Consider the following 23,866-nt stretch of genomic DNA (forward strand, 5'->3'; position numbering starts at 1 on the left):
TCAGTGATTAAATGACTTCCTTGCAAATGGCTGAGATAAATGGGTAACTTTAGGGGTCTGAGAAGCAATTTTGTATATAGCCATCTTTTAAAAAATAAATTTGAAAGACGTCCACAGTTGTTGGAGGGAGGGAAGGGATGCCATCACGTGGTATTCATTTGCAGGGATCAGATTTTCCTGAGTCAGAAGGGGGTTAAGAGATCTGCCAAATGCTTGGGAATGGGTTCAAATTATTGCAGAAGTGTAATGGAAAAATATGATTGATTGAGCTCAAGAGTATTTGCCCTATTCTTCATTGGATTGCCTTTCTGCTGTTCCTCCCACTTTATGATTCCCCTTTAAAAATTTATCTCTGAATCAGAGTGACTTGAAACCCTTGACTTGGCAAAGTAAATACATTGATGAATGTGTATTTATTCATATATTGGTGGTGTTATAGCTAAACTATGCTATGCTCATTTTTATTCTTCTTTTTGACAGCTAATTAATATTAACTGGTTACCAAGAGTGTAGTGAACAATAAACTAGAACTAGAACCTCAGAGAGATGCAAAGGAGTAGAAGGTCCCTGCCCTTATGGGGCTTATAGGATACTGCTCTCCAGTGGGGCAGGGGCTTCGTCTTGCTTTCCATTATTACATCACTACTGCTCTCCAATGTAGAATAGGGCCTGACATATGATAAGCATTCAGTAAATACCTGTTGAATGAATGAATGAATCCATACATGAATAAAATCTTTTACAGTGACTGCTAATAGAGTATACATTATGAGAGGCTTTTGAGAAAAGCAGCAATCAGGGTCAGTTAAGATTAGTAAAGGAGAAACTCCTGGAGAGTTTAGTGATACGGTGAGGGGGGATGAAAAAATGATCAGACTAAAAAAAGAAAGAGAAATGATCAGACTAATACAAAGGTTGATTATTTGCAAGGTAGGCCTGGTTGAGTTTTAAGGCAGTAGGAGGCAGAAACATTTTGATAAAAGCAGTTTTAAGAGCTGTGTCTAGACTGGACAGGGGTGATAGCAGACTGGGGATGAAATGAAAAGCATCAAGTAGCTTGAGATATGAATGAGAGAGAAGAGCTCTGGCCTAAAGAGTGAGAGAGGTGGTATAAAAAGTGCCTTGGATATAGTAGATACCTAATCAATACTACTGGAATGGATACGCTAGCAGTAGATTGCTTTATTCTTAGATAAAGAAGTGCCATAATGTACTACTTGAAGAAGTCTGTTATAGCCACTGTATATAGGATGGACTGATTGTGCCTGTGTGTTTATGTGCACAGATGCTTATATGTAGATGGGAGAGGGCAGCTGAAAGGAGATCTGTTAGGTTATTATTACAATAACTTTGTTGTGTAATTAGTACTTAAACCTATGTAGGCCAAAGGGGCGCCTGGGCAATGCAGTCGGTTGAGCACCTGACTCTTGGTTTGAGCTCGGGTCATGGTCTCAGGGTTGTAGGATGAAGCCTGGCATCAGGCTCCACACTCAGCATGGAGTCTGCTTGAGATTCTCTCTCCCTCTCCCTCTGCCCCTCCCACTTGTGCACGCGTGCTCTCTCTCTCTAGAGTAAATAAATCTTTTAAGAAAGAAACCATGTAGGCCATGAAAATATAAGGAAACAAAAGAATATGAGATATGTTAGAATTAACACATAGTAATAGTGAGAGATTGAGTATGTTAGACAAAGGAAAGAGGGAACAATAATTTCAAGATTTTGAGACTGGAGAAATAGAGTAAATGATGATAATGACTGAACTATCAAAGGGATAGCCTTTTGGAGAAGATGAAAGCAGTCTGGGACACATTAAGTGTCAGAGTGAGAAATCTTGCACTCAGCTAGAGGTCTGTGACTAAAGAGAGCATCATAACATTAAAATGTGAATATAAGCACTTGTTCAAAGTGTGGCATGAATGAGATCTCCAGTAGTGCTGAAGTGTAGATCAAGGATTCTCACCCTCAATATTATTGGCATTCGGGGCCAGATAATATTTTACTGGTGGTAATAGAGGAGGCTGCCTTGTATGTTGTGGGATGTTTAGCAGTATACCTGGTTTCTACCTACAGGAAGCCAGTAGCAACCTACCCCTAGTTGTAACAACCAAAAATGTCTCCACACATTGCTCTATGATTCCTGGAGAAGAACCATTGGTATAGAGGCAAAAAGAATAAACTTCATAGATTAGACCTTTGTGGTATAGTGAGATGTAGGGATGGGGTTAGGAGGGAAGGTGGGTCTAAAATATCAACAAAGAAAGTAAGAGTGATTTAAGGAACCACTTTAGGAGAATACAGAATTAAAGAAAGCAAGGGAAGGGGAGCTTTGACAAGTTTTTGAAAATTGGCCTTTGGTAAGAAAACTTGAATGGATGGAATGATTTCCCCTATTCACAGAATATCCAAAGGGAATTTGGTTTAAATGATGGATTAACTTGGCTTCTTCTAGAGGTGCATGGGTACTTGTCTCTAGACCTGAGCCACTACCTTGGCTTTAGAAACTTTTCAAGTGAACTTTGACTTCCTTGAATACTGAAGACATAGAAAAATAAATCATCTAGGATCCTGTGGGGAGCGCACACATTGTATGTTCTCTTTTCCATGTACATACACACAAACTAAGGCACAACTTCTGTTTTGTTTTTACCTCCAAAAATGTGCCCATATAGAATTCTAGGATTTCATTTTGCCTCCTTTCTTAATTATTGGTCAGTGTTGAAGGTGAAAAGGGGAAGAGCAGATCCATAAAATACCTGTGAATTGAAAGACCATCAGAGACCATCTGAGGTTGTCTGTCTAGCCTATGTAGCTTTTTTTTTTTTTTAACTTCTTGAAATCTACTGGTCAGTGGTCTCTCCTAAGAGAGAGAATGCCATACCCAAAGGCAATGAGGCGTGAAATGCCATGGGGTCCTCGGGAACCTAAAGTAATTTAACCATGCTGAAAAGTTAAGTATGAAAGACGATGGAATGAGGTAATATGATATATATGTAGTAATCTTTTTTGGAAGTTAACTTTTATGTAGAACCCTATATATATAAATATATATATATAGAAAACACCTAAAATACATACATAATATATAAATATATATATAAAACACATAAAAGAGAAGCCATCTGATACAACTAACCCACCATAGTGGCCTCTGAAGCATTCCACAGAACAGTTTGAAAATCACTCCAGGGCCTGGCATTTTATCTACAAAGGACCGGGTAGTAAATAGTTTCTGCTTTGTAGACCATAGGCCTGCTCAGCATTGTCAGTCTGGCCAGAAGGCATCTATAGCCAGTGTGTATGTAGATGGGGTTGGATGGATTTGGCCTGCTGCTGACCAGTTTGCTTGGCTGACTCCTAAAACCTTCCTCATTTTTTACAAATGGGGACTCTGAGGCTGAAAACAGGGAAGCAAATTACCATCAATAGTAGAGCTAGGACTAGAATCCAAGTCTCCTGATTGCCACTTTGTTCCTTTACCTTTCATTTGTTGTCAGATAGAAATACCTGATTGTGTATGTGCGTGTGTGCATGTGGTAGGGAATGAGCTCTGCCTGTGGCTCTTTGAACAGTACCCTTGACCATAAGTGAAGTATTTATTTCTCATAAAACGGAGGTCATTTGGAGAAAATATGGTGTCCTTGCAGCTACTTAGTGCTTACCTCTAATTGTACCACCAATGACTGGCCTTGACCTATAAAGATACCTGAAGCTCTGTCATATGAACTGTTGGAGGCTTAGTTGTTTTTTGGGGAGGGGGAGCAGAGGGAGAGAGAGACTCTTAATCAGGCTCCATGCCCAGTGTGGAGCCCAACATGGGGCTCAGTCTCATGACCCTGAGATCATGACCCCAGCTGAAATCAACAATAGGATGCTTAATCGACTAAGCCACCCAAGTGCCCTGAGGCTTAATTTTAATATGTTTTCCTAGGGGAAATTCCTGTATTTTTAATGTCTTTTTTTTAATCTTTAAGTATAGTTGACATAATATACTACTTGGTGGTATACAACACAGTGATTCAACAATTATTTACATGATAACATGCTCACCATGATAAGTGTATTGCCATATTATTAACTACATTCCTTATGCCGTGCTTTTCATCCCCATGACTTATATATTTTATAACTGGAAGTTTGTACCTCTTAATCCCCTTCACCCATTTAGCCCATTCCCCCACTCCTCTCCCCTTTGACAACTGCCAGTTTGTTCTCTGTATTTATCAATGTGTTTCTCTTTCTGTTGCTATTTGTCTTAATTAGACACTGATGTGATAATGAGAGTTACTGAAATAATGAAAATCATATCAAGGCTATCTGGCATGAATGTACCAAGTTGAAAGGCTTAGAGCATGTGTGATTTGGCATTAACTTATTCTTTAAAAAAAAAAGTCCTTTTTGTGCTGGATGATCTACTAAGCACTTCATGTGTTATTTCATTTGATTCTCATAGAGGTATAGCACATCATCATCATCTCCATGTTGTTGATGAATGAATAAAGGGAAGCTCAGAGAGATTGTCTTACCTCAGGTTGCATACCTAGTGAGAGGGAGAACCAGGTTCTGAACTCAAGACAGTCTGAGGCCAAAGCTCATAACCACAGCCATTGTACTATGTGGCCTCTCTCTTTACCTAAGAAGGAACCACTGACATTTCTGATGACATTGGAAGGTGAAGTTGGGCACCCAGAGTGTCCTAATTACCGATCTAACATTTGAGGAGATACGCACAGGAGATAAGTATACAGAAGAGAGTCAGAAAAGAAAAGGGGATTTATCATGATGAAGGTAAAAGTGAAGCTTATAACAATAGTAAAGGAATTAATAAACCATATAGACCTTTGTTCCTTTTAAAATATAGATGAGATCTAGGGATGCCTGGGTGGCTCAGTCAGTTGAGTACATCCGACTCTTGATTTTGGCTCAGGTCATGATCTCAGAGTTGTGAGATCAAGCCTTGTGTTGGACTCCTCACTGATGTTGAAGCTTGCTTAACATTCTTACTCTCCTGCTGCCCCTCTTCCTCCCTCTCTAAAACAAAGAAACAAATAAATATGAGATCTAGAAAACAGAGTACATAACTTAGAATATAGCTGACTTGATTTAATCTATAGGGTCTTGCATTGGTAGTGTCCTAGAGTTGTCCTTTTCTGTCATAAGTTATCTAGAGATAAAGCATTTCCTAGGTGACCCTGGTATTTATGGGTGAGCTATCCTTGTAAAAGAGGTAGGAGGAGAATTAGGCCAGTAGCAGTGGTCCTGGTACCTTACATGTAATCATCCCAGTGGCTCAGTGACTCCGACTGCTGGAGATGCTTTTGCTAAGATATTAAGGTTTTCTTTCTCAAGAATGGGAAGACACAGAGATATCCACCTGGCCCTGGACTGCTTCTTTTTCAGTTCTCTGTGCTTATACCAGAGTACTTTACCATCAAGGCAAGAACTTTAATTGCCTTTAAGTATAACTGCTGTAAGCCTGAGTAATTATAGTTAACATCCTCTGCATTCACATTGCACTGCTCCCTTAGGATTTTCAGTGATTCACAAATAAATGCATTCAACTTTAAATAGCTCATGAGGATTATAGAACCCAGAAGGTGAAGATAGAGAATATTCCCTGCTCTCCAGTTATTCAAAGCTTAGCAAATAGGAAGGCAGAGACATCTGGGGCCTGACAGTCTTCACTGCCCTAGTCAGTGTTGTTACAGTCACCCATCCCAGGAAAGAAAAGAGTTAGCTTACTGAGAGGAAGATTACGGTGATTATGGTTTGTTTTATTTCCTAGGCAAAGGTCTACTGGATAAAAGCATGTAGACTTCCAACTCACTTCAACTGGTTTACAAGGCTAAATTGAACTAGGTCTCGGAATGAAAGGAAATGACAAGAAACTATAAGAAAAAAAATTTTAAAATATTTTATTTATTTATTTCACAGAGATGACAAGTAGGCAGAGAGGCAGGCGGAGAGAGAGGAGGAAGCAGGATCCCCGCAGAGCAGAGAGCCTGATGCGGGGCTCGATCCCAGGACCCTGGGATCATGACCTCAGCTGAAGGCAGAGGCTTTAACCCACTGAGCCAACCAGGCGCCCCAAGACAATTTTTTTAAGTTTTCTCAGTCACCTAGGCAAAGCATACCACAGATCTGGTGGGAAAATATAAGATAGGTTTTCTGCAACCAAGATAAAGTTTAGCAATTCCGACATTAGGAGAAGACAGTTATAAGACAAGGACAGTTCAGCACATGCTTTTGCTGTCTGACCGGACATTCTAGACAGCAGTGATTTGGACTCATTACCGTTAAGAAGTTACCTGGTTTCTGCAGTGGGCAAGTTGGGGTGGTTCTGCTGGCTTGGCCCCAGCGAAATGGGGGTGGGCAAAGCTGGAAGGGTGGGTAACTTCCCACGTTACAACTATCTGCCTAGGTAGATCAAGGGCTTGGGAATTTGTTGAAAACTTAAGAGTTGAGCTGAATTCTTCAATTTCCTTTTGACAAGGTTAACAATAATATTTTTATTTGGATCTTAATAGTAAAAGTATCCCTAACCTCAGCTTCTGTGAAAGTGATAATGACAGCTGTGACTAGCTTGGAGGAATTTCTGTTTGAGAAAGAGTCCATGCATTGATTTTATTAGCATGATAGCACTCCACAAATATGATGAAAAGCAGAACCTCCTCATTGACTAACAAGCTGGGAAGGCTGCATTTACCCTGTCTTCTTAAATGCTGAGGAGCCCTGAGATCCTCCTCATTCCTCCATTCCAGGGGAGCCAGGATTAAGCTTATGAATTACAAGGGTACAAAGAACTCAGTTTCTTAGTCCCAACCTGCTTCCCCCTTTGCTTTTAGTTGTGGTTCATAGGCTTGGAAAGAGGAAGAATCATGTTTGACTCATTTACTCTTAGATTCGATTCATTATTTTGAGTCTTTAGATATCTTTAAAGGTCCCAGAATGAAGTTGAGAAATTATGGTCCACTCTTACCAACTCAGGCTCATGACTGAGGCAGAAATTGCAAATAACCTGTGTTCTTTTAATAAATATCTAGTGGGGCATGTGCTAGGTAATGAGGAGATTAAAAACTCTTCAATGTATGGTAGCTTCACTTTTGAGAAGCAGAAACTGTCCGGGAGAGCAGTGATAACCATATTGAGTAATTACAAGGACCACAGACTTCAAAAAGACAATTCTGGCTTCCTTGTAACTCCAGCACCCTTTCTCTGTCACTAGGAGAGGAGACATCTATATAAGGGCGGGGGTAGGTTTCCTTTCCATACCAAATTAAGGTTTTCTCCCTGGAGAGCCCCCATTTTATTTTTTCAAATTTCTGTACTGTAATGACCAAAATAATATATTGTTGCCCCCAGAGTATTCCAGTTTAGAATGAAGAAGAGCAGATAATCCATCAGGATTATTATTTTAATAATTTTAAAAGTTTGCCATCAAAGACAGACTTTGTCGATGGAAGTAGGTCTGGGGAAGACAGAGAGGTGGGGGAAAGAAGCAAAAATAAAAGGGAGCTTCCAATTCCTCTTCCTCGTCACATTCTGTGTGTGCTAACTACAAGGCACTCATGAAGGACCTTCTTACCATTCATTCTTTTTTTGGAGCTGGACAGAAAGTGATCAAAACACAAGGATGGATTTGGGAGCTAAATACCTGACCCTGTTGTTCTCTTTCCTTCCATCTTGCAACTCTCCCACCCTGGAATTTCAGCTGAAAAAGAAGCAGGTGTACGTAGATAAGGTGGAGAAGATGCAGCAAGCCCTTGTACAGCTCCAGGCAGCATGTGAAAAACGCGAGCAGTTGGAGCATCGTCTCCGGACACGGCTGGAGAGAGAACTTGAGTCCCTCAGAATTCAGCAGGTATGGAGAACTTAAAGAAAATGAGATTGTTCCTGGTCGGTTATGTTTCATTTGGTGTCTGATGTGAAGATTGGCTCATCTTTTTGGTTTTTTGTCCCGCCCAACTTTACTTCCAGACTGACTCCTAATGGTAAAGACGAAGTCGGCATCCTTAGCTTTCCTGTTCCAGCAGAATCCTATTATCTTATCCCTTTTATCTTCAAATGAACAGTAGACCTTGTAAGAAGTCAAGATACTGTACAAATAGATTTCTTGACATTTTAGAATTGAATGTGGTCTTTAGAATCATCTGGCCATACTCCTCCTCATTTTTATTTATGTATTTTATTTTTGAAAACGTTTTATTTATTTATTTGTCAGAGAGGTAGAGAGAGAGAGAGAGAGAGAGAGCACAAGCAGGGGGAGCGTCAGGCAGAGGGAAAAGCAGGATCCCCACTGAGCAGGGAGTCCAACGTGGGGCTCGATCCCAGAACTCTGGGATCATGACCTGAGCCAAAGGCAGACGTTTCACCAACTAAGCCACCCAGGTGCCCCATACCCCTCCTCATTTTAGATGGGAGAAAATCAAGACTCAGAAAAGGTTGCATGACTCACTTAAGGCTACACAAGAAGTTAGGGGCAAGGTCAGGCCCCAGTCCTAGATTTTTAATGTCTATTCCTGTTGTGTACCATGCTGGCAGGCAGGGGTAGTGATTTTTTCAACCACTGATCCACTTTCTGAGCAGCATGACAATGGGATATGGCAAGCTTCTTTCCTGATCAAAAGAGTCTCCTCTTCGATCCCAAGGTAGACAGTCCTGTGGCCTTAGGAGGAAATCTGAATTTCCCCTGCTTCGAATCAGAATCCAAACTGAAGTGGCCGGGGGAGTAATCCTCTCCAAGAATGGGGCCTCTACGAATGGGACTTGGCCACCACAGTTCGCTCACTAACCTGAGGCTTCTCCACATCTCCCCTCCCAGCGCCAGGGAAACTCTCAGCCCACCAACGTTTCCGAATACAATGCCACGGCATTGATGGAGCTCCTCCGTGAGAAGGAGGAGAGGATCCTGGCCCTGGAAGCCGATATGACTAAGTGGGAGCAGAAGTATTTGGAGGAGAACGTGATGAGACATTTCGCTCTAGATGCTGCTGCAACTGTAGCTGCTCAGAGGTAATGAGCTGGCTGTCAGAGTCACTGCTTGAAGGGCCTGGGGGTGGGGGTGGGCGTGGGGGGCAGAACAGAAAGGGGACTGATGAAAAAATTTTTCAGTATTTTTTCTTGTTTTTCCTGTAACGCTCTTTCCCCCTCCCCTCCCCTCCCCGGCCCATCTCGGCTTAAGTGTGTTTTCTTTCATCTGGTGAAGCAGGGACTGTGAGGGTAGAGGGTCAGGAATTGGTAAGTTAATGTTAATTTATGAACTTACCAGAATCCTAGCTCGGCTTTCCTTGGGAGCCAGAAACATTGCAGGTGGGATCACCCAGACGTTCGTTCGTACACCTCTTTCCACCAGAGCCTCAGCTTCTTACAGCCACGTGTGTAGCTTTCTTTGTTTAGCCCTGGGACTAGAGTGGAGGCATCTCCGGAGAAACGCTACTCGAATTAAATGTCACTCAGGAGTGGTGGCCGCCATTTGATAGCTCTGGCTCACCCCAGGTATGCCAAAGGCTGTGCTCAACACAGATCCATCCCTGCCCTTTGAGCAGGTCTATATTTGAAGGCCACATTCTCTGCATCCATGAGTGGGTCACATGGAAACGGTCACATTCCATTTGGTCAGGGAGAGAAAGTGGCAGGAGGATTTCTTATGTATTTTTTGCCTCTGACATTTCCCCCTTTCACAAGAAAACATTAAATATTGGTTTTTGGAGGAAACAGTGCTCTTATCTTGTCTGGCTGTCTTGCCGCTGCTCAGAATCATGAGTTGGAAAAAAAGAAACAAACAAAAATTAAGTTTGAAGCAGGACGTGGCCTGGGTTGTTGGAGAGACGGACAGAGCCTGGGTCTGTGGTTGGGTATCTGAGGGAGTCCAGAGCCTCTACCCAGAAAGTTATTAAAATCCACGGTGCTGTTTTTAATGTTCTCCTAAATGTGGTGAGCTGGAGGAATCTGGAAACGCTTGCCAGAGTTTAGGCTGGGATGTGTGTGTTGTGCAGAGGCAGTGGTGGATACATTTATCTGTAATTCCTTCTCATGCCAAATCAGAAGGAGTGCAGGGCTGAAGAGCTGGATTGGTGGTTTGCAAACCTACTCTCAATTCTCCAAGAAGACATCTTACATTTGTGTAACACACTCTGCCCGTCTCCAGGTATCCTTTATAAACCTTAAATGGATTGGAATTACCTCTGCCCCAATTTTGAGGCCCTCATGGTCTTAAGCTTACCCGTCTTTGTTTTCTGCAAATGGTAGATTAGAAGCACAATTAAGTGTCATTTTAGCTTCTATCTCCCAAGAGAAATATCTGTGCTCTGTCCTTATCTAACAAAGGTTGTTCAGGCAACCCTAATACTGCAAAGGAGATGCAGGATGATTTCTGTCATCTTTGTGCAGAAACTGAGACAGACACCGCTTGCAAAGGTGTGCAGTGTGAGAAAATAGTGGGCAGCCAAGGTTCTCGGTGCTGGGATGTTCGCTGTTAAAACTGACTCCAGAATAGACTTCAGGTCAGGAAAGGCAGGAAAGCTAGGAGGTTGTCCCCAGGATCTTGTATAAAGATAGGACCCCTCCTTCCTTCTTTCTGGAAGTTTTGGGTATCGGGGGAAACCCCCTTGCCTTCAGGCATTTCTTTCCAGCATCTACTGGCTTCTGTAAGATAGATTTAAGTCAAATTCGTTTAAATCACCAGGTAGGAGGTGGAATCATTGTTTCCAGTTAAATGTGCATGCTTATCATTTCATATGATAAAAAGCAGCTAGTTTCCGCCTAGTAGAAACACCCTAAGTTAGTTCCTGAGGCAGACATCCTGGTATCTGGACTGTATACTTTTTGTATGCCTGTCAATCCAGTCCACAGGAGAAATTGAGAGACTGTGTTCAAATTCCTGCAGAATGAGAGAACTGGACTAGGTAATTCCTCCAGATCCTTCTATTTCTAGGATTTTACTATTTTTTTCCCAAAGATAATGCCTCTTACGCTTGGCTACGGAGACTGGTTTCCCTTTCCTCCTTTCTCAGTGAGATTTCAAATTTGAAAGGCAGCATTCAGAAAACTTTATTTCAGGACCTGTGAGTTCTTCTGCCTTGCCTTCCAACATCTCTTGTCATTCCTTTCCTGTCCAGTGGATTCATTCTGTCTCTTCTCATCCCTAAAAATTTGACCACGGTTCTGCTCTTTGCCCCTTTCTGTGGTAAAAACCTTACATTCTGTTTTCTTCCTAAATAATATTTAAGTGCCTAGGGTATTGGCTGCAAATAGAATGTGCTCAACACGTATTTGAGTAAGGAAGGAGAGAAAGAAATAAAAAGGGAGGAAAGAGAAAAGAAGAAGCGAAAGAGAAGGAAATGATTTCCAATTCTATAACTTAAATCTCTAAATCTAGTGCCATATTTTAATGACCTGCTTGGTTCCTGTGTATTCTGCTGGTATCTCAGGCTTAATCTATTCCCAAGTAATAGCTTATACGGAAGTAAAATTTGGGAAATGTTGCTTGGGTGATATCAGTGGTAGTTACAGAGTTTTTTCAATTGAGGTATTATTGATATATTAAGAAAACACCTATTTCAAGTGTATGGTTTGATGAACATGGGCAGGTGAATACAGTAATGGAACCACCACCCCAATCAAAATAGAGGAAACATTCTAAAGTGCTCTTGCATTCCTTCAGCTAGATCCCTTCCTCCCCCACCTGACCAGAGGCAACATTTTTGGGCATTATTGTTTTACCTTTTCTAGAATGTTGTAAAAAAGGATTTATAGAGTATATACTCTTTATGTCTGATTTCTTCACCTGGCATCATTATTTTGAGATTCATACCAGCTGATGCATGTATAAGTAGTTTATTCCTTTTCATTGCTGAGCAGTGTTCCATAGTTTGGGTCATACCACAGCTGCTTATCCATTCACTTGGTGATGGATGTTTGGGTTGTTTCCCTTTTTTGGCCATTGTGAATAATAAAATATAGATTGGAATATAATAACAGACAACTGTTCTCACTATTTCAGGTGAGAAAACCTATTAGATGATCAGTTTATGCCCATGTTAGCACTTGGATGCTACCAAACACCACTTGTCAAAGGGAAAGTGGTCAATGCAAGAAATCGCAGGTAGTCTTTTCTGTATAAGGTACTCTGCTAAGTAGTTTACAGTTATTGCTGATCCTCATAAAAATTCTTTGAGATACGACAATTGTCTATTGTATAGGTGAGAAAACTGAAGCAAAAACAGGTAAAATAATTTGTACAAGATCACACACAGTTACTAAGAAGAAGAGCTGGGATTGAAAACGACATTTTGACACCTTTACCACTATCCTCTGCTGCTTCCCAGATACGATGATTTCAAGATGGTACAATAGGGATTATGAACTGTTCAAGAGTTCCCATTTGAGGCTTCTTATTTAGTGACTTAAAATACTATATATAGGGGCACCTGGGTGGCTCAGTGGGTTAAAGCCGCTGCCTTCAGCTCAGGTCATGATCTCAGGGTCCTGGGATGGAGCCCTGCATTGGGCCCTCTGCTTGGCGGGGAGCCTGCTCCCTCCGTCTCTGCCTGCCTCTCTGCCTACTTATGATCTCTGTCTGTCAAGTAAATAAATAAAATCTTTAAAAAAATACTATATATAATCACAATAATATGGCCCAAATTATAATCCCATATTGTTGTGCAACTAGAGGTTCTCTAGATGCTTCATATAGATAAGGGAAATTATTACCAAGTAGTCCATCCTAGAAGAACAGATTTGGCAGTGCAGATTGAAGTTCACAAATGGTGAATATATTTATGAATAGCAGCAAAAGGATAAAAAGATAACAAACTTGATCAGCTCTGCAATTTACAAGTTTGCATTTCCTGAATTAGGTTGCTAACCTTCTCCAAACATGCAATGTTTTGTTTTTATTTTGGGTGCTGTAAATCTGGGAAAGAAGGAAGGAAGGAGAAAACAGGAGGTAGAAGCTGCTTGCACACATTATACATGCCTACCTATCCCTTCCTTGTAGGCTTTCCTCCATTTCCATCCTTGGCTTTCTCATTCTACCTTCTGTCTTAGTTATCTTGTTCTCTATTACAACTTCAAATAGTAAGTCTGACATCCCTTAAAGTTAGAATTGTCAACAACTTGTTGGATATTGTCATATGGCTATTCATAAGACATGTTAACTCCAATGTAACTAAAAATCAAGACGCATTATAATGTTTTCCCAGAGATCTCTCCTTACTTTCCTAGCACAGAAAGTGAGTGGTATGCCATCTTTTCTAGGCTTTTGAATTAGAAACACCAAAGTTCTCATTCATTCTTTCTCCAACAGCTACCTTTAAATAGTCTCCCAAGTTGTAGCAATTCTGCCTCCTATGGCCTGTTCCATTCTCCCTGCTGTTGAATTGGTTCATGATTTCAGTATCTCTGGATGGGATTATTACACTAACCGTCCTGACTGGTTTGCCCAAGTCCAGTGTATCCTCCCCCAAAACTCCCCATCACGTTTTGGCCAGAGAGAATGCTATCTTTCTAAAGCACAGCTTGGATCATCTCAGTCCCATCAAAAATGTCTAATGGTTTTCAGTGCCTGTTGGAACAAAATTCAAATTCACTTCTGTAATAACTAATTATTTACCTGTATTTTTTTTTCGCCTCAACTTGCAAGTCTCCCGCAGTCAAGGACTAGTCTTATGCGTGTTTAGCCACTTTGTAGCATCACAGTAACTTCAAACACAGTGCCCCACTCATGGTCAGGTTCACATATTAAATAAACAAAAGGATGCTATCAATAAGAAAAGATGGATTTGAAATGTAAAAGTTTTTTTTTAAAGATTTTATTTATTTATTTGGCAGAGAGAGACACAGTGAGAGAGGGAGCATAAGCAGGGGGAGTGAGAGAGGGAGAAGCAGCCCTCCCAGCTGATCAGGGAGCCCAGTGTGGGGCTCGATCCCAGGACTCCTTGATCATGACCTGGGCTGAGGGCAGACGCTTAACAACTGAGCCACCCAGGTACCCTGAAGTGTAAAAGTTTAAAACACTAGATGTTTTAATGAGGAATTCATGGGTGACATTCGAGAAAACAATGTCGGCAACAGGATAGGGATAACTTCATTGGAGAAAGGAAGGAGAGAGGATGAGAGATGAGAGAGGGGGAGGGTCACCAGAAACTCCTTTACTTAAGAATTTAGATGTAGGATGTCAAATTTGGGGATCTATATTTTGGAGTATACACGTGGTGTTTTCAAGACATGAGCTCACTGCAGATGTGCCTAAGGATTGTCTCAGAGTATTGGAAGTTAGCCGGTCAAGTTGCTCCTTCCAGCACTGTGCTTGCTTGCTTTTTGCCTGAACCATTGGCTTAGTAGTCCCAGTCTTCTAGAAGGAAGATTGATGTTGAAGGGCATCCTGGAAGCTCTGTAGGAATTCACTAAGTGTCCCACATTTTCAAGCTTCATTCCTGAGGAGCTCACAGTGTCCATATCAATTAGCTGGCAGGGCTCTAAGTCCCCAAAATGGTCTTTTATGCAGTGAAAGTGGCAGTAAGCCAGCATTGGCTCCCCCAGTGACAAACCGTACGCTCATGTCCCCAGTGTCCATAGACACCAAGAATTCTCTAGAGAGGCCTGGCTCTGAAGCAGCCATTCCATTGGAACTGTGCGCTGTAGGAACTGCCTTCGGGATATAATCCCAGAGCTGGAATTCTTTAGAGTCACACGCTCTTGTATGTTACTCTCCTTGTATCTATGTACTTTTCTCTCTTAGGTAGTAGGTAAATTTGTTGAATGTTTTTATTGTGCCTGGCACTGTGTCTTTTACATGCATACTTTGACTTCATCCCCCCCAAATGCCACAAGATTAGAGGTATAATTATGATTTCTATCTTGCATATAGGAGACTGAGATTTCGAGAAGTTAACTGACTTCCTGGGCTCATAGAATTTGTTAGTGGCAGAGTACTCGAGAAAGTGGGATTTGACCCTGGTGTGGTCTGTAGTAAGAGCCATTGTGTTCTCCGCCTACACAATGCCATTTCCCCTTGGGTACTTTGGAACACAAGAGCCATCCCCAATGGGACTGGAAGCAGGTGAATTCACCAGAGCAAGTGTGGAATTCTGAGATGCTAAAATGTTTCAGATTTAGCAATTGACGTGAGCCACTGTAGTCCTTGTGCTTCTTGCTCTCCCAATTATTTCACCACTCAAGTACATTGTTTCAGCCTTGCATGTAAAGTGCAAGCATTTGGGGAAACAGTAGGTTTATAGAAACCCACCCAAATTCCCTAACTTTAATACCAACTTTCTGCCTCTTCATTCCCCTGCCCTTTCCTTCCCATCTGCACTGGTCACAATCTCTAAGCTAAGAGAACACAGCTAGCTGCCAGCAGAAAATTCTCCCACAGATCCTCATTCTCAAAGGAAGTATAATGAAGCTGTGCCAGTTCATTGTTTTCTTGGTCTATTGTCGGCTTCCCTTGAAGACCCATATAATTACATCAATATTCTTCCTAATCCCTTTTTTTTCCCTCCAAGTGATTCAAAGAAGATCTAGTTTTCTTCATTCCCTTCCCTCTTTTTTCTACCACTAGTTCTAAATGTACTAAAGAAGGATGCATGACCTCATTTATCAGGACAATACAGGATTCCTGTATATCTTTGACTTGTGCTGTTTAGACATCAGCCTTGTCCTTGGGCTAGACCCTCTCCCCAGCAGCGTCTCCTCCTCCTCCTCTTCTTCTTACTCCCCCACTCCTTCTTCTCCTTTTCTCTCTCTCTCTCTCTCTCTCTCACACACACACACACACACACACATACTTTACTCATTACTTAGTCTTTTGAGTTAATGGCCTGAGACACTTTCAAATGAAACTGGGTGGTGCCTCGTGCACTTGGGACTCTGGCAAGAGACCAATAGTGTAGTTGGGGAAGAGACTCCTTGATTTGGTACTAGAATGTTTCTGATGTAGGTCAGATAGGAATTAAGTGGCACTGACTCAAAGGCCCTACTTCTTAGTCAGCTCACACGCTCTGTCTGACCTTCACTGTTGACGTGTCTCTAGTTTGTTTCTAGCACTCGGTGTAGTTGTTGTTATACATCTGTAGCAGTAACTGTCTGGTACATTCTCTGTCTTTCAGCAAAGTCTAGCCTTTTCCCATTTATAACTGTCATGAGAATAAGGTGGAAATCTATACTGTCTTATATGTAATATAAATAATAATATAAAGTGGAAATGTAAATATCTTCCTATTACCTGGCCATGATCAAAAACCTCAAAGGGACTCTTCCAGAAGGCTTTGGGAGGCTATCTGTCTAGTTCTGAAGGCAGGCCTGTGCTCCTCATGTAGAATCCCTCACTGACTTCTGTAGCTGTACTCATGCCAAAAAACCTCTTCTAACTCTGAAAGCTGTGCTTTCCCATCTTGGAGGTTTTTCTCAGTAAGTCGTCCAGAAATCGACCATTCCTAATGAGTTTGACTATCGCTTACTGCTTTCCAGCAATACCTTTGACTTGAGATAGAGTTGATACGATTCATTGATTTTGCTGCCTTGTCATCATCATCACTGCCATCTTCCTTCTCAGGGACACAACAGTCATCAGCCACTCTCCCAACACCAGCTATGATACGGCCCTGGAAGCTCGCATCCAGAAAGAGGAAGAAGAAATCTTGATGGCCAACAAGCGCTGCCTTGACATGGAGGGCAGGTAAAAATACCGATCTGGACCCTGGTAGATCAGAGAAGAATGTATCGAGACCAGATAGGTCAGAAGGGAAGGGCAGGCATCTTTATTCACAACCGGGAAGCCTGATAATGCAGCCTCCCCCAACCCCTGCACCCCTGCCAGCCTCTTACTTGGTATTTGAAATGCAATGACTTTTACGTGGCTGTTCCCATCGGCCTTGGTAATTGCTTTCCATCTTCCCTCTGCCAGAACTTTATTGCTGGTATTTGCACTCTGGGGTATTCTTTCTAGCATTGGACTTCAACCCTGTGATACAGCAGAATGCACAGTAAGAGAATATCCATTCCAACTTGGAGGTAGGGTACCCGATACCTTTTATAAACTCATGATCATTTACTTATTAGCTGAAATTGTGGCCCATTCATAGTTCTCATCTTTTCATTAAATACATCACCCATTGACTCAGATTGCTCACTTCAGCACCCACTATATCAGTTTACTCTCTCATATACAGTCTTCTTTTCCACCATGACCTTACTTTGGCTTCCTAATTTTTATAACATGTCCTGGATGCTCTGCTATACTCATCTAGGTATTAAGAAGGGCATTTTAAGAAATGTTGCACACCTTCCCTTGCTTTACACCCCAGAAATAACTAAACCACTCTTCAGTCGAAAAGATACTGGAAGCTCAAGTCCATGCAGGCAGTGAGACCATAACATGGCGGTGGCAACAACGTTTTTATATGTTCTCTGTCTTTGGCTCCTAGGATTAAGACCCTCCATGCCCAAATTATTGAGAAGGATGCCATGATCAAAGTACTCCAGCAGCGTTCCCGGAAGGAGCCAAGTAAGACAGAGCAACTGTCATCCATGCGACCTGCAAAGTCTCTGATGTCCATTTCCAACGCTGGGTCAGGCTTGCTCTCACATTCTTCCACCCTGACTGGCACCCCCATCATGGAGGAGAAGCGGGATGACAAGAGCTGGAAGGGGAGCCTAGGTAATGACAGTAAATAAGATTAAAATGACGCATTTAAGGAGAGCCCCGACTTAGATATGTGCCCACTCAGCAAGGAAAAGGAGTGATGGTCCAGAATCTAGAAAGGACGATATATCAGGTTGGGTTTCTGTCCTCCTAAGAGGAGCTCCTCCACACTTTGATGTGTCATTGAGAGAATACTGGTTGAAACCAAGGCCTTAGAAGATAAGAATTCTGAGTTCTGTTTGGGTGGGAAGGAAGACAACTTCAGTTTCCTTTTAAAAATTCTCAGATCTGGCCTTGCCAAGTGAGACCCTTTGTCTTTGTCCAAAACCCATGTGTCCTTCACGTCAGTCAGTATCTCAAAATTTCCCATTTTCTCTGTTCTTTCCTCCCACAGAATAGGAGGACTCAGAATTCTAGTTAAGCTAAATGGAGCCAGGTGTTTTGAGATGAGAACTGAATGTACTTTTTCATTCCATTCCTGTCCATTCCTTCCCCTCTAATCAAAACCCCAGAAATATCGTAGATACCACGAGGCACATTTTTAAATCCTGAGAAAGCCCACTTTGTATTTTTATTTTAGGTCTCTTTGTTGCTTCTAATACCTTTCTTGGTCCTCTGACACTTGCAGTGTCCTTTGGGTAAAAGAGGCATTCTGGGGATCATGGTCAGGATTCGAACCTCCGGTTGCACAATTATTATCACCCTCATCCATGACCACAGACTTCTTCCCCCAATCCTTTCTAGTTGTCTGGTGGTAAATGATGTTGGCGATAAGTGGAACTGAGTGGAAGCATTCTGAAAGCTTGCTGGAAATGAGTTGCCATTGGAAAAATAAAACAGATTCTCGACACTTCAAGGTTTCATACCTTGTTTTGGGGTGGAGAGCCAGGACCAGGAGGGATGTGCCTGCCAAACCGATTCCTGGGTTCTCTAGAGGCACAGGGAAAGTTTCTCCTGAACCTTCTGCAGGAGAGAAGAGGCATCCAGATGTCTGCGTTTGAAGAGCCTGTACTTCTCTGACCTCTTTCCCTCTTTCCCTCCTAGGTATTCTCCTGGGTGGAGACTACCGCACTGAGTCTGTCCCTTCCACACCATCGCCGGTGCCGCCCTCCACTCCCCTGCTCTCGGCTCACTCCAAGACAGGCAGCCGAGACTGCAGCACCCAAACGGAGCGGGGAACAGAACCGAACAAAACCGCAGCTGTCGCTCCAATCTCTGTTCCTACGCCAGCCGCTGTCGCCGCCACTGCTGCCACCATCACTGCCAACGCTGCCACCAACACTGCCGCCGCTGCTACCAACACCACCACCACCATGGTAGCTGCTGCTCCGATTGCCGCTGCTGCCGCTCCAGCTGCTGCCGCCGCCGCTGTCGCCACCCCATCTCCGGCAACTGCTGCTGCTGCTCTCGCTGCTGCTGTTTCTCCAGCTACTGCTGCTCAGAGTCCAGCTGCTGCCTCTGCTGTTGCCGCCGCTGCTGCTGTTGCTCCCACTGCTGCTGCTCAGGTTGCTCCAGCTGCTCCGGCTCCGGTTCCAGCTCCGGCTCCGACTCCAACAGCACCTCAGGCTTCTGCTCCGGCTCAGACTCAAGCACCAGCTCCAGCTCCGGCTGCGGCTGCTCCTCCAGCTCCAGCTCCAGCTCCAGCTCTGGCTCAGGCTGAGGCTTCTGCAAGTCCGGCTGCCAGTTCTGGGTCACGTCGTTTGTCTGTACCAAGTCTGACCTGCAATTTGGATAAGACAGGTAAAGATTCTTTGGGTTCTGCCCTCAGTTACAGGTTGTTTGTTGGCACCCTGCTGCGTAGACACTGTTGGTCATTTGGCCAGAGTTGTTCATGTTCTCAAAGGGGATTGATCACAAGACGTAAGTGCAGAGTCTGTAGATGACTCCTTGGGACACCAGGATAGGAACAGGGATGAACCAAGGCCATTCTTCAGTAGAAGTAAATACTCAGGTGAACAGTGGGAGAGGGTGGCAGGCAAGTCTCACTTTGCCATTGGCTTCATGGCTCCCAAGCTGTCTATTTCTAGGAATCTGCGGCTTTACCTTATTCTAAGTGCTTTCCAATCCCTGTTTACATTTAGATGGCCCTGTGTTCCACTCCAATACTCTGGAAAGAAAAGCTCCCATTCAGATCCTGGGACAAGAGCCTGATGCGGAGATGGTGGAATATCTCATCTAAACGGCGTATTCGAGAGCTGCAGTTTATCAGCGAGAGTGCTTTTAATCATTTTTCCCTTTTGTTTGTTCTTATTTTGAGGGTGAGGACAAGGGTTGGGGGGGATGTTTTTTAAAGGGAATTTTTATTGAAACGACCTAGTACTTAAGTAATACCATACAAACTCCAGTCTATTCTGGTACACACTTAGAGAGTACCTCTAAAGACCGATTATCAGAATGTGCTCTAAAGTTTACTGTTTGGAATTATACAAATACTTGGACTGTTAATAGCTGGTTATACATGAATGTTTTCAACTTGCATAATTTTATTTAGCATTTTGGAGAGCACAGTACGTTTGGAAGACAGTGTGTAACATGTAGTTCAGAAGTGGGAAGCTGGAGAGAATTTGCACGTGTGCTGTTTTGTATACTTACCATCTACACAGCGTCGAGAGAGAGCTCTACGGCTCTGGCTCATGAAAGGGAATAGTTTTGGAAGCTGTGTAAGCTAGAGAAAAGGCAGGGAATTTGGGGGTATGGAAGGGTGCTGGAGCTAATTTTCCCTCCCAATTTCCCAGTTGCCCTGTACCAGGAGATTGTGTTTATCTTCATTTCAGTGGTGCTTTGGAAGTGGATTCTTTTGGTTCCCTCATGGAGGTTCATACATTCATATATATACTCTGGAGTAATTTATGCATTTGGATAATTAATATATTGCTTTCAGATGCTAGGAGAGTAAATTAGCTGTGTGATGTACAACTTCCTCTTTCTTAGGGAGTTAGACCATCAGAGGCCTTGATGGACAGTTGTTTGAGGTGCTGTGTGCGGCCATGAACACAGCTCGCTTGCCTTTCCTGAGACCAGTCTGCTTAGTGTTTATTTCTTCTCCAGCTGTGTCACCAGTCTCAAATTTCCAATCGTTGGCAAAACCAGGAAGCATTTTCAGTGATGGGCCGAATGCTTTGAATTTCTGGTGACGCCTCTGAAATAACTCCTTTTGTTTTCCCCAATTCTTAGCATACGTCTTAAAAGGCATCATTGACTCTCACCTCCAAGGGAATAGCATCAGAAACCCAAAGTACTATGCTGCAGCCGGGGGAGAGGTGGGTTGCAGATGTGTCCTTAGTTATCCCTTCTCACTGCCAGTGACTCCATCTCAGAATACCTTCGGAGAGCAGCAGGAAATGTGCATGTGGACAGGGACCAAGGAGACTGTGGCTCCAAGCTTTGCCATGGGGCTGCCTCGAGGGACGAAAGAGCTGCTTTTTGCCACAGGTCCCTGCTCTGTGTCACCTCTCTGCCCTTCATTAAGGTGACAAATCTGCCAACAATGTCATTAAGATCAGTTTTCAGGGGTATGGGAGGGTGAGGGAAGTGGGGGGTGTTAGGTAAGGGTGGGGGGTAGAAGTTTGGGGATGTGTTAGTTAGAAACCAGATTAATAGAAGAGTAGGCCTGATATATTACGCTGTGAGGCATAGTGGCTGGAAAGAACTATAGCAGTAGAGCCCTATACCCTCAAGTTTAGTGATGAGGCATCTGAGACCCGGAGAGGTTACGTGACTTTTTCAAGATCACACAACACAGCTTTCCATTTTACTGTGCTTCTTTCCGGAAACCCTTATCTACAGCAAGCCTCATTTTAAGAAAAGGAATCTTGTCAGACCAGGGCATACATATTTTGTAAAACGTTCCTGGCTTGAGTAGTTTGTCCAGGGTTCTGAATTCCTACTTTGCCTCTCCTGCAGTGCCTTTTGCAAGGTCTTCCCTGTCCTGGTCCTCATTTCCACACTGAGTCACATGAAACTCTCCCCACCCCAACCCCAAAGAAATCGACCTCACTTCTTCTCTTGCTGTGCATTGACTGCCTCAGATCATCTTACAGGGTTCCTCTGTGACCACAGGAATGGTGGCCAGTTTAACAGTATTTTTGCGCCATTCCTAATTCTCTTCCGTAGGGATCATTCTGTGGGGTGGAGGGAGAGACAAGAGGGAGACTGATGTGATTTTCAGCCAGTCTTGACATTTCAGTAATGAAGTGATCATCCTACGCGTTAGTCCTCTGTCATCAAGTGAATCCCAAATAGAAATTAAAAGCGCAGTTGTGTTAATACTGGTTCATACTCCCCTTTAGTCATAAGGGGGAAAGTCCTCAACTAGTAGAACCCACAGGTAGCAAACTTCGGGACTGCTACTTTCTAGCCAAATAAAAAAATCCAAATAAATTTAAACCTTTCATCTAATCCTTTTATGGTTATAACACATTGCCAGAATTTTTGCTAGCTCTGGGAGCCATCATTCTAATCACATTCTGTAAGGTGACAAATGTCATACATTCCACGCTGTGTGGCAGCCATCTCTTTAGACTCATGTAATTTTGGGAAAGGAGGAAGTTCTTGGCTGAGTGCTACCTTGAACTTTCCGCCGCATCTCTGCCCCCTCACACCAGAGGCAGTCCTTTTTGGCTTAGTTTTTACTCCCTGGTAATTGGCTAAAGTAATACCGTACATCTAAGAGATGGAGGAAGTCCATGTCAGTGTATTATGTTTACGAGGAAGGTAGATTCAGCCTTTTCAGAAAATCTCTAATAGGTGTCCTTTTAAAATTTCAGGTTTATGGGAGAAACGTCAAGTTAGTCACCTTTCACAATTGTGTGGATATGTAACATTTGGGGGATCTTTGTGGACTCCCACTTATCTATGCATTTTACCGGCACCTCAGGACAGAAGGGTGACCTTGTTGTCTTAATGTGTACTGCCCGGTGGTCTCTGGGGACCTTTCAAGTCAATTGTACCCCAATGTCCCATGTACAGAAAAACTTCATTAGAATGAACTTTACTTGATATAAAACTCCTATTAACGATTTTTATTAAATAAAAGTAGCTTGAATGTTCTTTTAAAATCATGTATCTGGATTGTTGTTTCAATGAAGGATTTATTTTCCATGCTGCTTTCGAGCTTCGGGATGATAGGATAGCAGAAACCTGAGATATCTGCCATCATCTGCTGCAGGAAATACCGAGTGTTCTCTTGTTACGCAATTGGGTGGGTACAACGATTGGAAAATGAACAAAGTGACTGCAAACTACTTTTTAGGAACAGCCTAAACACTCAGAATGCGGCAGCTTAAAGTGCATACATACGGACTAACTTTTATAAATGATATTCTCATGTCTGTTAGCCATACAATCTCCTGTTATCTCAGTTACTCATTTCACATATGGAATGTGTTACTTCAAATGTGTGCTTTCTTCCTGAACATATTGTCAAAGGAAGGCATCAGCTATGGGCTAATTGCCATCAATTTCAGCCCGCCATGATCCTTGGAAAGAGATCTTCCAAGTATCATTCATCATCAGTAGGACAAGTGTCGGGAGTTTGTTTATTTTTTTCCAGTAGCAACGATGGTTACATGGAGTTGTCAAACCTCCTTTTGGCCTCCCTTGTGATTAATGGCATGTGTTTATAAGATGGATAGCTGGGGTTGGCAGATGGCTAGAGAAGAAGCACCTTCGGTTTAAAATGTATGTGGCCCCATAATGATTGAGACCCCATTCTGTAATCGACTGAGCTAGTTCCAATAAAGATAAGCAGGTTTGAATCCACTTTGTGCCTATCTTTTCACTGACAATAAAGTTAGCTATTTTAAAATGCAGTGCCGCGTGGAAAATGTTTTGGTGTTTACCCAACAGAGGCTTTATTTACACTGTATGGGTGATCACTTTGAATTTAGTATGCAGTGAAATTGCCTTTCAAGGGCAGCAAGCAACAGAATTTGCATTTGCTTAAAGTATGGAGTGTGATTATAAAGTATTAAGACAACACCACAGGCCACATGCTCTAATCGGTTCCTTTCTGTTTTCGGGCAGCATATATTAAAAGCTTTGCATCGGGACGCCTGGGTGGCTCAGTTGGTTAAGCAGCTGCCTTCGGCTCGGGTCATGATCCCAGCGTCCTGGGATCGAGTCCCGCATCAGGCTCCTTGCTCGGCAGGAGCCTGCTTCTCCCTCTGCCTCTGCCTGCCATTCTGTCTGCCTGTGCTCGCTCTCTCTCCCTCTCTCTCTGACAAA

General features: G+C 42.9%; 1 protein-coding gene across 4 annotated transcripts in view; it reads left to right on the plus strand.

Annotated features, from left to right (window-relative positions):
• AMOT (angiomotin) overlaps positions 1 to 23,451 on the plus strand; it is a 62,404-nt gene extending 38,953 nt beyond the window's left edge. For all 4 annotated transcript variants that reach the window (XM_047715975.1, XM_047715978.1, XM_047715977.1 and 1 more), the window contains 6 exons: positions 7,709 to 7,858; positions 8,819 to 9,009; positions 16,553 to 16,675; positions 17,424 to 17,656; positions 18,686 to 19,381; positions 19,723 to 23,451. In XM_047715975.1, coding sequence (XP_047571931.1) covers positions 7,709 to 7,858; positions 8,819 to 9,009; positions 16,553 to 16,675; positions 17,424 to 17,656; positions 18,686 to 19,381; positions 19,723 to 19,820 — 1,491 coding nt within the window. In that variant the 3' untranslated portion in view covers positions 19,821 to 23,451. The remainder of the gene's footprint in view (positions 1 to 7,708; positions 7,859 to 8,818; positions 9,010 to 16,552; positions 16,676 to 17,423; positions 17,657 to 18,685; positions 19,382 to 19,722) is intronic.
• The last annotated feature ends 415 nt before the right edge of the window (positions 23,452 to 23,866 follow it).

Source organism: Lutra lutra, chromosome X, assembly GCF_902655055.1.
Source record: "Lutra lutra chromosome X, mLutLut1.2, whole genome shotgun sequence".
Taxonomy (NCBI): Eukaryota; Metazoa; Chordata; class Mammalia; order Carnivora; family Mustelidae; genus Lutra; species Lutra lutra.